The 12,746-nt window shown below is 41.6% G+C and overlaps 1 protein-coding gene across 11 annotated transcripts in view; it reads left to right on the top strand.

The window, feature by feature from the left end:
• The first annotated feature begins 13 nt into the window (after positions 1-13).
• Positions 14-12,746, top strand: part of CEPT1 (choline/ethanolamine phosphotransferase 1) — a 28,694-nt gene continuing 15,961 nt past the window's right edge. For 2 of the 11 annotated variants that reach the window (XM_083508584.1, XM_083508590.1), the window contains exons 1-4: positions 14-139; positions 2,000-2,409; positions 9,239-9,386; positions 11,754-11,895. In XM_083508584.1, coding sequence (XP_083364710.1) covers positions 2,071-2,409; positions 9,239-9,386; positions 11,754-11,895 — 629 coding nt within the window. In that variant the 5' untranslated portion in view covers positions 14-139; positions 2,000-2,070. Of the gene's footprint in view, positions 760-1,999; positions 2,410-9,238; positions 9,387-11,753; positions 11,896-12,746 lie in introns of all 11 variants that reach the window. The other 9 variants (XM_083508585.1, XM_083508591.1, XM_083508581.1 and 6 more) reach the window with 6 other exon arrangements.

The following is a 12,746-nucleotide window of genomic DNA, read 5'->3' as shown; positions in this document are numbered from 1 at the left end:
CGCGCGCGCTCCCGCCGGCTCCCCGTTAGGAGCCTCTGCCCGCTCGCGCGCCCGTCCTAAGCAACCACCAACCCGGCCTTGTTTACGGCAGCCGCAAAAGAGACGTAAAAGCGCCGCCTGGGCGAAGAGGCTGGTTGAGGTAAATGCCGGGTGTTTTTCGGCGCGCTTCAGGGCGATGGTCTCTGCCGGGCGGGGGGGCGGTGTTGGTGGTGGGAACTCGGCCTTCGACGGCGCCGGGTCTCCTCCGGGCCCAGCGGAGGGTTGGCTAACGTGAGTTCTCCCCCCACCTCAGCCACCGGGGTCCTTCGGCGAGGCGGTTCGCGGGGGTCTCTTCTCGCCCGCCGAGCCTGCGGGGCATCTGCGCAGGGGATGGTGGGCGGGTGGCTTGCGCTAAGCGGAGCCTGGAGGCTGCCCTTGCCGTTGGCTCCTCTCCCCGGCCGCCGCGCCTGGGACGGTGCGTGGCTCCCGGTGCCAGAGAGAGAGCGAGAGACAGGGGGTGGGCTGCCGCAGTTCGTGTCATGTCAGTCAGTCCTTGGAGCCGTGTAATCGGAGCGGGTGCCGCTGCTGGGACAAGTCAAAACAACCACCCTCCGCGCTACAAACACACACGCAGGCATGCCACAGTTTGCGTCAGGTACAGGCGTGGCAGGCTCATGACAAGGTTGCACCTAGTGTCTCAAGACCGCAGGAGGGTCAGCCTTGCATGGAGTCCAGAGCGTTGGCCCATCTAGCCCAGGTAGCGGCCCTTCAAGGTCTCAGGTATAGGTCTTTCAATCAGCCTCGCCCCCTGCTTCCCTTCAGCCGCTATGGCACCCCTGTTCTCTTTACAGGAGGCTTACATGCAAAGTATGTGCCCTGACAGTGAAAGTGCGGTTCTTTCACTTCCCTAAGGGCAGGTGTGGGGTTTCCTCATCCCCCACCCCATCCTTGGAGTAATTTCTGTAGTCTGGTGACCAGAGTGGAGACTTTGGACTGGATCTTGGCACTGTGCTTTTTCTTTAGTTTGTGACTGTTGATACTGTATTGACTCAGTGCTTCTGACCTGCTTATTTAACTGAAGTGAATTATTAGCAAGGGTCTGGCAAGCTTCTGTTGTACTTTTCAGGGATAGATGATTTCTGAAACTCTAGGCAACCTGAGGAAGTTCAAGAAAAAAAATGCTTTCATTTTGTATCATCCATAAGACTTGAATAAGATTGCTTCAGTTTTATCTCTTTATCTTCTATTTATTTTGTTGAATCCTGTAAAAGCTTTCTCCTTTCCTGTACTTCTTGTCACTCTTTGCAAAACTACTTCTCATAATGCACCAGATGGATGCTTTCTGCTTGTATTAATAGCAAGGAACAAATAAAAAGGGGTTCTTTGAAGTACAAACTTAAGTTTCATTTAGAGAAATTGGCATGTCCAAATACCCCCAATCAAAAAGAGACTACTTATTAAACTTGTTCCTTGTATTTACCCTCAGATAGTTTGAGTCCTTGTCCTATGTCCCTGAATATGTCCAGATTCTCCTAAAGTAGCTTATAGTTGTGACTAATGGCTGCTAAATGCCATGTTGGTGGCCACAAACTACCGTAATTGCAAATCTTGGCTGATCTGTTTTCTCTGTCTAGAGCTAACTTGAAGAACAGCATAGCCTGGGACAGACACTATGGCCATGCTCACATGTCATTGTAAACTGTAAGCCATGGATTACCATGCATGAGCTGATTGCACATGCTTTGCTCACCCCTGTTAGTGCTGGGAAGAAACTAACCATGACTCCTGCTGTCTTGAATGCATTAAAATAAAGAGATCAGCAACAGCTGCAACTTCAATTTATGGTTTCTGTCTAATAGTAGTGGGGGCACTTATTCTATCACGTGAATCTCTGAGCACTGTTTGTTTTGTTTGTGAGTAGTATTGGGCCTTCAAATATCTCATGTTTTGCTCTGAAACATTTGAGAAATTCCTGACAGCTTTTCACCTGTTACATTAATCTAAATACTTTATGTTTCAGATAGATCAGGATCTTGAGATACTTTACAACGGTTAAAATCTGTCAAATACAACATTAAGGCTAATAAATCCATGAGTGGGAATCGATCCGTGAAGAAACGATGTGGGGAATTGCAGTTGGAATCCCCTGTGCGCTATGGTCATGTTCCTTCAGCAGGATGTACATTAAGCAAGCTGCTTCAGTTGCCTACGCCACCTTTGACAAAACATCAGCTAAAACGGTTAGAAGAACACAAGTATCAAAGTGCTGGACGGTCCCTGCTTGAACCACTAATGCAAGGCTACTGGGAATGGTTAGTTAGAAGAGTACCAGCTTGGATTGCCCCTAATCTGATTACAATAGTTGGACTGATAATAAACATCTGCACAACCATAATATTAGTGTGTTACTGTCCGACAGCTACAGAGCAAGTAAGTTAAATATCTCTTAACGTTTCTTTGAGGAAGGGTTTGTACTGTTGAACGGCTCAGTATTATGTTTTACTTTGGTGTTCTGTTAACAGACATATCTGGAGTTTTATGTATGTAATTTTTGCTCTTAAAGGATCTAAATTATGTTTCTAAAATTCCCAGTAATACTTTTGCACAATCCTTAATTACAGTGGTGCCCCGCAAGCCGAATGCCTCGCAAGACGGAAAACTCGCTAGACAAAAGAGTTTTCCGTTTTGGAGGTGCTTCGCAAAACGAATCTCCTATGGGCTTGCTTCGCAAGACGAAAATGTCTTGCGAGTTCCTGCAGGGTTTTTTCCCTCCCACCCATTTTTCTAAGCCGCTAAGCCGCTTATCAGCTGATCCGATAAGCCGCTAAAAGCCGCTAAAATCTGCTAATCCATCAATGGGCTTGCTTCGCAAGACGAAAAAACCGCTGGACGAAGAGAATCACAGAACGGATTCTTTTCGTCTTGCGAGGCACCACTGTATTTCAAAATAAGATACATTGTTCATTTTTACAAAGATTTTCATAATATCATGAGCACTATGCAATGCATGTTGACTGATGTGTGACAGAATGTGAGAATGATAGAAAGTTTAGCAGTGGAGCTCATAAAATTTGTAACAAGGGCAGAGATATAAAACATAAACATGAAAAATATGAAGAATATCAAAATGCCTCTCTCTCAAGGTCTGTTACTACCAGGCTCTTGTCATTCTCTGAGACCTGGAGATTTAAAATGTTTTAAAATATATGTGGGGGGAAGCAAAAGTTGAGCTGTTTATTGTTGGAATTCAGCTATCAAATATTGGAGGACTCTGCACACATCACACCATTGCAATAGATATCTTTTCCTTAATTCAAGAAGCTTTCTGTAGTACATGATCTCTTTTCCTTCCATCTGTACTGCTATGAAATATATATGTAATAAGCTCTAAGTGACTCAGCACCCTACTAATGAAACTTGCTTGTGCTGAGATACTTGTTTTTCTGCCTTTACTTATGTAGTGTTTAGCAGCTGCTTAGCAGGATTCCTGCTCGAAAACTTATATGTAAAAGGGATTACTACTGATCTGTATTGTGCTTCGCCAGGCGCCTATGCATATCCATATAGATAAAGTGAAGATTATATAAATTTTTGAATAAATAAAATATAAATAGCATCTTAAAAATAGAATCTTAAGGTTTGAAAGCATCATCAAGTGTTACCTAATTAATCTCTCTTCTTCTAAGAAAGGAGCAGGTTCACCTTAAGTTTCTTGACAGATGCCTGCGCATAATGGAGATTCCCCAACTTCTCAAGTAGTTAGTTCAGTGACTGTTCCAAATATTAGGGAATTCTAATTATACCTTCCCGTATTTTGACTCTAATCAATAGGTAAATAATCCCCCCCTTCCTTCCCTTCCTGCATCTTGGTTCTTTCCTAGGATAACCATACTTTCTTCTTTTTACTCTTCTGGCAATTGATCATTTTTATAGCTCTTCACTGGATCTTTTCCAATTTTTGCACATGGTACTCCAAATGAGGCCTTATATTGGGGTGGAGAACCTCCAGCCTGTGAGCCTAATCTGGCCTACCAGACCTCCCCATTTGGTCTGCCACACCATTTTGGCCAAGGCATGCCCAGCTGCCTTGACTTCATATACAGCGCTACCTCCGGTTACAACTTAATTTGTTCCAGAGGTCCATTCTTAACATGAAACCGTTCTTAACCTGAGGCGCTCTTTCGCTAATAGGGCGTCCCGCTGCGCATGCGCCTACAGTGCGTGACTTCCACTCACATCCTGGGGCAAAGTTCGCTTCCAGGAGCACCTATTTCCGGGTTAGCGGAGCTCATTACCTGAAGCGTTCGCAAGGAGGATGGTATGTAATCAGAGGTATTGCTGTATGGTGTCAGGTGTGGGAAGGTAAAAAGGTGGTTGGATTGGGGCAAAGGTAGTTTTTGAAGCACCACTGTTAGTTGGTTGTCAGGACTTCAAGCACAACCTCAGCAGTTTTGCAAGCCTCTTTGCAATCCTCAGCTCTGCTAGGAAATCCCAATGATCAGCTGGTCATCAGCACTTTGAAGAGCTCTGTGCTGTGCATTAAAGTCCCAACAATCAGCTGATTGTCAGGGCTTCAAAGCCCCGTATCACTTGACATCATTGTAACATCAGGTGCTTGAGAGGTGGGCAGCCCCACCCATGTGTCAAATTTGGCCCATGAGTTAGAAGAGATAAGACTCTGGCCCATTACAGTGGTGCCCCGCAAGCCGAATGCCTCGCAAGACGGAAAACTCGCTAGACGAAAGAGTTTTCCGTTTTGGAGGTGCTTCGCAAAACGAATCTCCTATGGGCTTGCTTCGCAAGACGAAAATGTCTTGCGAGTTCCTGCGGGTTTTTTTCCCTCCCCCCCTTTTTCTAAGCCGCTAAACCGCTTATCAGCTGATCTGATAAGCCGATAAGCCGCTAATAGCGCTAATCCGCTAATCCGTCAATGGGCTTGCTTCGCAAGACAAAAAAACCGCTAGACGAAGAGAATCACAGAACGGATTCTTTTCGTCTTGCGAGGCACCACTGTATCTGGATGCAGTTTCCCACCCCTGTTGTTGTTGTTCATTACATGTATTACTTACCCTTCATGAGCATGTCCCAGTGTGGGTTTCAACAATTTAAAATTCAGTGTTATAACTGTTAAAATTGATTACAATCAAAGGCATAAAGTGGGCCCTGAAAACACCCATTTCAGGTATCAAAGGCCAGGGTAAAGAGTCTTCAGCATTTGCTGGAAGCTATATAGTGAAAAAGCCAGTTTCACCTCTGTGAGGAGGGAATTTCACAACAGAATTCTCCTTTCCAGGCCGCTGCCACCCTGAACTTCTGAGAGGTAGAACTACTAAGATGGTCGTTTCTGCTGATCTGCACATTTGGGGTGAGGGGGTGTCTGTAGAGAATGAGGCAGTCTTTAAGATATTTGAGTCCTAAGTCGCTTAGGGCCTATAGGCTCAACAGAACAATATTATTGCCTATGGCAGGGGTGAGGAACCTCAGACCCAGAGTCTAAGAGAGGAATTCAGCGTAGCACTAAGCAGATTGCTCCATCAGCGCAAGCGTTACTATTTTCCTGATAGAATGAACTGTCTTCTCCTTCCCACATGTGCTGTTCTGGGTTTTTTTCCAACCCTCCCCCAGCACCTGTTTGTGGGGCCATGGGGGGAGGATAGGGGGCTTCTGCTTATGGGACTGTTTAGTGAAACTGAGCCATAGATATAGCTCTGCAGACCTCTATCAGCAGCCCATGGGACTCTCCATAGACCACCCAGTCTTCCTAGGCCACACTTCTTAAAGGCTTTGCCTAACACTTCTTCATGTGTTTTTGTCTGGTTGAAATGTGACCTTAAACTGTGATGACACCTCTTGCTTGCCTGGATGAAGGGATGACTTGCTTTGCATGGTCGAAAGGAAGAAAGTTAAGAGTCACTTTACTCTGCCCACTTTTGCTTCTGGACCCTTGTACAACTTGGCATGTGCTCCCCCAAAATATTCCCCACAAGGTAATGCAGGCTTTGGACTAAAAAAGGTTCTCCATCTTTGGTTTACAAAGTCTTTGAGGAATTGCTCCAATAATAAAAGTAAGCATTTCATTGTCTCTTTTGATTTCAGGTCAGATTGTTGACTTGTGCTAATTTTGTTTTTGTTAGTTACCAAAAAATCTTTAGTAATGCTACTGCTTGTCTGGATCTTGTTTTCAAAACTCACACTTTTCTCTATTATAGCTTCCCTCCCTTTGAATTTTTATTTTTTTGCAACAAGTGTTGGTTATCCATCCTAATCTGTGTTTTTTGTGTATTTGCTGTCCACTCCTTCATCCAGATAATTAATGAGGGCACAGAGCAGCACTGTGGCCTTTGCATAACTCCACTTAGGTAATACTTCTTTCTTATATTTAATCTATCCATTAAGTACTACATCTACCTTTTAGTATTATTGAGTATTTCCAGTTGCTACTTGTCTAGACAAGAGCAAAATTAGGAGTGCAAATAGTCATAAGATTTTGGGGATCAGTACTTCGGGACCTGCACTGTACAAGTAAAAGATTCCATGGATCTGGCATTTTAGAAGAACCACTTTATTCATAAGCACAGTTAAACTCTGCTATCAGTAGAGGCATTTTCCTCCTGACAACAATCCAGTGTGAGTGTTGTACTTTGTATCAGACTCTCAGAACACAATTGGGAAGGCCTTGAGACACATCCTTTATCTTGTAATTCTTGTTTCCCTAAATATTTAAGGTACTTCTTGGAAACCCCATATATGCTGAAGTTACTTAGTTACATCTGTCTTGTTTATTTATTTCATGTCTTCCTCATACTCATTTCATAAATATACATGTGTGATTCAATGTCACCTTCTAAACAATGAGCAAGAATGCTGCTTTACTACTACTACTACTACTACTACTAAGTTATTCTCAAGTAGTACAAGTATGTAAGATAGTACTTTGCAAACATCCAGTTGATTAGCAATCCTTGAGAAGTACAAGTTGACATATATTGAGTTACAGTTAAAATCCTGCCTCAGCTCTTTGAGTAACTATCTGTATATACACCCTGAGACATGCACAGAGTTGTTTCTGTAAGACAGGGAAAGAATATTTACTTAGGCTTCTGATGATGTTTAAATAGAGGGGGAGGAGAAAAAAATAGAGCAGAGAAATTATAGTTCGAGGCGACATTTTAGGGGAAGTGTCATAGAAATATATAAAATGACTAGCAACAGTATTTATTACAAAATTGAGATTAATTGATACAGACTTAGGCATTGTTGCTCATCAAGGCATTAAAGATCTAGATCAGCATTTATGATATACTGCTGTATTGCAGAGCACTGTTTTGGTTTTCCTTTTGAGAGTGGGATTGATGGCTGGATCAGCATATTTTTTTGCATAATATTGATACTGCAGTATACAACTTATATTTTATGATCACCCAGTAAAGGCTTCATACCTTATAAGAAATTATTATTTCTTTGTGTGAAAGCAAAAAATGGCAAAAAAACAGAAAAAATATTCACCAAAACCCAAATCACTCATATCTATATAGCAAAGGTTTGTTGAAATTTTCTCCCCTTTACTGCAGTTCTCTTAAATACACATTGGTAGTTAAATGTTAACTATTTCAAGAATGGGTGCCAGTTTGTTTCTAGGGTGGTATGCAATAATAAAATGCAGGAATCAAACATTCCCACTTGACATGGGGCCTTTGAAATTTCTATGCATTTTTGAAAATGTATTGAAATAGTGATTTAGATTATTTGAGGCTTTGGCCCAAATGAGCTCTGAAAATTTCCCCATTCCTTTGTGTATCTTAAGCATGGCCATAGATTGCCTTTTTACATTCTTGGCAAGTAGGATGCAGTGTTTCTAGTCCTGGTAAGAATCACCTATAGGAAAGCTAATGTAGTGCTCAAAGCTGGAGAAGTAATTGTGTGAACAAGTTATTTACTGAGGGCTTTATATAGTATTTTTTTAAATCTTTATATAGAATTTTTTTAAATCTAAGAAATTTGGGAAGTGACCTAATCCTAGACATTGTAAATGTTTGGTAAAAATGTGTGCCATAGAATCTGTGCTAAGGGTAAGTTTTGAGAGAATTTGCTTCTTTCCAGTATGTTACATAAACTGTAAAACTAAGACAATAACAGTGCATAGTTTATTATTTTATTTATGTGGCACCTTATACTCAAAGATATTGAGGTGATTTACATAGTAAACAAATATGAAAAACTTACAAGTGATCAAACATTCCCACAAAGTTGCCAAAGTACACATGTCCTGCTATAAAACTATTATAAGCCATCACAATAAAACATGTGTATAAAGTACACATGTCCTGCTATAAAACTATTATAAGCCATCACAATAAAACTGCAAGCAGCTAAAAACCACCCACTGAGAGTGAGTAAGAGACAGATGTCAACACTCAAGTGTTTGGGTGTATAAAACAAAGTCACAACCTGGTGCAGAAAATATTTTGGGAAAGTCTGTGGCTCAGTGGTGGAGCTTTCATTTTGCATGCAAAAAGTTACAGGTTCAATATGTGGCATAGCCAGGTAGGGCTGGCAGAGACCCCTTTCTAAAAATAATGCAGACCTACTGCTAGTCAGTGTAGATAGTGCTGTGCTAGATGGACCAATGGTCTGACTTGGCATAAGGCAGCTTCTTATGTTCCTGTGTTATGCTTGGAGCAAGGTATGCTTTTCTGGGATGAATGTACCAGAGATACATTACAGAATTAGGACTTGTTGGACTTTGAGACTTATTCTCAGGTATCCTGCACAATACATGGGTATTTGGGAGTGGGACCTATTGAGCAGAGTGAGACTAGCTTCATGTGTCAGATTAAACTGTAAGAGTACTTGAGGCAAACCATGTCATCACAGCTAGGTTTTCCACACTCCAGAAAAGTGGGAATATTTATAACTTTTTACAGATACAGCGGTACCTCGGGTTAAGTACTTAATTTGTTCCGGAGGTCCATTCTTAACCTGAAACTGTTCTTAACCTGAAGCACCACTTTAGCTAATAGGGCCTCCCGCTGCTGCCACGCTGCTGGAGCACAATTTCTGTTCTCATCCTGAAGCAAAGTTCTTAACCCGAGGTACTATTTCTGGGTTAGCAGAGTCTGTAACCTGAAGTGTATGTAACCCAAGGTACCACTGTAGTTAAAACTGGGAATAAATTTGCAGCATGGGAGAACCACATCTGATTTAAGACCCTGTAAACTTTTTATTGACATTAACTGCAGTCACATACTTTCTCTCTTAGGCACCTGCTTGGGCATATATTGCATGTGCTTGTGGCCTTTTCATATACCAGTCTTTGGATGCTATAGATGGGAAGCAAGCAAGAAGAACCAATAGTAGTAGCCCTTTGGGAGAACTTTTTGACCATGGCTGTGATTCACTGTCCACAGGTATTATGTCATATATTACTGAAATATAAGGGTCTGTTAAGTCATTTATACTTTGAAGGATACTTGGGATACTGAACTGCAAACAGAAAGAAAAACTGTTGGCGCTCTGGCAGAATGAAAATAATGTACTCTGATTGTATAATCCTGTGCCATCTTTCAAGGTTTAGCTAGTACGTTTAATACAGAATCAAAATTTCACTAGGTAATTTTAATTTCATAGTAAATAGTTTAAATCCTTATGTTAAAATTACAGTAAATCTAAAGTATTTAAATATTTGAAATATGATTGGGCATTTAGATTTTTAATCTACCCCCTGTCCAGATTCTTTGAACAAAGATGCAATAAAGTAGAGCTGAGTACCTTAAACTATAGTTAAAAGAAGTGATGGTTTAATGTGAGAGTGCAGCATGCTTGCACATGCCACTGAAATCACAGGCACTTCACCCCTGCACCTGCCATGTTGCTGGAAAGCAGACCATACATAGTCTGGTTTAGTCTTGCATCCAAACCTGGACTCATGAATCCTTCCCACCCCACAAAAAACCCCCACAAACCATAAATGGTTAGCATCCCTTGGTTTTTCCATGTGTTTGGAGAGAAACAAACCACAAGCCCAGGTTCTGGGGTCATGCTATGCCACTCCGTGGTTTGTTTCCTGGCTGGAGCACTTAGGATGCTACACATTCACATTAAACAATAGCTTATTTGAATTATGGTTCAATGTGATGTGCAAACTGATCTGAGTCTTTTAGTTTCATTCTCACTTCATTATTGTTGAAAAGCACCATGGTTTTCCAGTTCCCCTGGAATTTCATCCATTTTCCAAACAAATCCTAGACATCAGAAGGGAGTTTATGAAAGATTATAAGGTTGTTTAATAAGATGCCAGAAATTGAATTAGCCTACATGCTACAACTCAGGGAAGCTCCTGAGCCTCAGGAACAAAGGCTTTGTGCAATCCCTCAACTTGTCCAACCAAACTTGAAGCCAAGTGCACCTTAGGCAGAGTCTCTCTGAGCTCTTACCTGTGTCCATGTGATGGACCTCCCTTAGTCTCAGCCCTGTTCCTGTAGGTGGAAAGGACTTACAGAGATTATATGTCGAAACACTGCTTTGCTTTAACTTGGTCCAGTCCCATCCACACATGGTCAGTGATTGCAAGTGCCTAAGACTCAGAAGCTTCACAAACTGTCCTGTAGGCTAGCTCAGGGACTGCCCAATTCCTTGAAGCCCCCAAAGTAGCTTTAACAGGTTTTTTAAAAACATTATCTAAGATGTGACTAGTGTGCAAAATTTGGGTACAAAGCACACACACACACACTGAAACTGTATGTGTAATTTTCTTAGCTGTTGGACCATTTTGTCGAACTCACTGAACATCCAAATTTTGACATGAAAATTGAAATTGTGATATTTTAGCACAGTTTTGCTGTAAGTTGGATGTTAAATATAAAATAGAATAAAACTTTTAGTTAAGAAATAATGTTTAGTAAAACATTATTAAGCACCCCTAAACCTACTAAACAGAATAAAACATGAAGAACCTCTGATAAAAACACTAAACAGTCTCATCCAGTTGCAACCAAAATTAGCTGTGCTGCTTAAAGTGATGCTTAATGCTATGATACATTAAGTACCGGTAGTTGAGTTCCTGTCTAACAACCTGTGTACTAAGTACTTTGCTACAAAAGGGCAGCAAAGTGAGCAAAGCTATTTCAAATACTGCTTCATCAATTTCACGCTCCTTTACCTTGATTAGGGGAAGCAGGAGGAATTATAACACAAGAAAAGGAAACCAATGTGCTTAATCCTAATAGTCAGATTTCTCCTCTTTCCTATTATGTTTGCAGAATTACAGTATCAGTCTAACAATTCTGGATCTGCTGTAGTGCCACATTAACTTAACCATAACAGAATTGGGCTGCCCAGTGGTTATGAAATGTTACTTACCATGCAGTTGTCTTATGTGTGTCTGCTTGGAAGTAAATCTCACTCCATTCAATGAGACTTACTCCCAGACAAGTGTGTTTAAAATTTGCAATCTAAATCATGCAGTTATTAAAACTCAATGGTAATTTTATTTTCATATTTAAAATGCGTAACAATATAAATTCTGATGGAACTGAGAACCCACCAATTTTCTCTAGTTTAGTTACTTTGACTGTTGAAATTTGTTTCTGACTATACTTTATGCATATATTTGATCTTGAATCTTAAAATTCTTATGACCATGCATCAAAAATACAGAGCAGTAAGTAAAAGAGAGTGCCAACTGCGTACTACAGACTATTGAACCCATTTGTTTGTTCATTCTTTGCTTTTGAAATCTGTAATCTATGCTCATTTTAACTGATTTTTTTCTGCAGTGTTTGTGGTTTTGGGAACGTGTATTGCTGTGCAGCTGGGGACAAATCCTGACTGGATGTTCTTTTGCTGTTTTGCTGGAACGTTCATGTTTTACTGCGCACACTGGCAGACATATGTCTCTGGAACATTGCGCTTTGGAATGTAAGTAAACCACCTAAGAGAGAAACCTAATATTGCCAAACATTACACTGTTAAGTGATTAAGTCAGTCAGAAGGTATATGCAAATCTATAATCTATGGCAGAGTATATTGAAGCAATGTTTTGGCCTAAACAAAAGTAGTGCTAATTAAATTGTTCTTTCAGTTCGGCACCTTTTAATCATAGTGAATAATCAGGTTGAAAATAAGAGGCACCAACTTGCACCAGAGATTGGGGCAGTGTCACACACATGATGTCAGGAGGCGGCTCAGCATGGTGCTGAGTGCAGTGCAGCTTCAGTGGCCAGTGGCTCCTCTCTCTCATGTGGCCTCTTTCCGTGGTAGGAGGAGGAGCTGGCCACTGAAGCTGTGCCATGCTCGGTTCCGCGCTCGGTCTCCTCCACCCTCTCAAAACTGGGCCCCCCCAAAATAGCTCGGCCCCAATGGGGTCCCTGATCATAGTTTATTAACAGCACAGATTGATTAAGGATAGTGTAGGAATTAGAGACATAATTAGGTGCCATGCAATTCTGTTTTTTCCATTTTAGACCACAGTCCAAACTCCCTCCTCTGGCTAGCAGGGCTTTGTAAAGCCGTGGAGCAACTTTTGCACCTGCTGCTCATGGTGGCCACAGTGGAAGGTGGGGGCGGGGAGGGGGAGAAGAAAGAAGACACTTAAAAAATTATTTTTAACCTCTCTTGCAAGCCTAAGCTCATTCTGAGCTTTGGCCCACCAGACATTCCCTGCAACTGTTGGCTACTCGGGTATACTCTTCCTTTGCGATTTCCCCTTTCTTCCATTTCTTATATATGGCCTTCTTAAAACTCAGCTCATCTGTAAGCTCCTTATACAG

This window comes from Podarcis liolepis (assembly GCF_965112155.1).
Source record: "Podarcis liolepis genome assembly, chromosome: 6".
Taxonomy (NCBI): Eukaryota; Metazoa; Chordata; class Lepidosauria; order Squamata; family Lacertidae; genus Podarcis; species Podarcis liolepis.
This window is presented reverse-complemented; position numbering and strand designations above follow the sequence as displayed.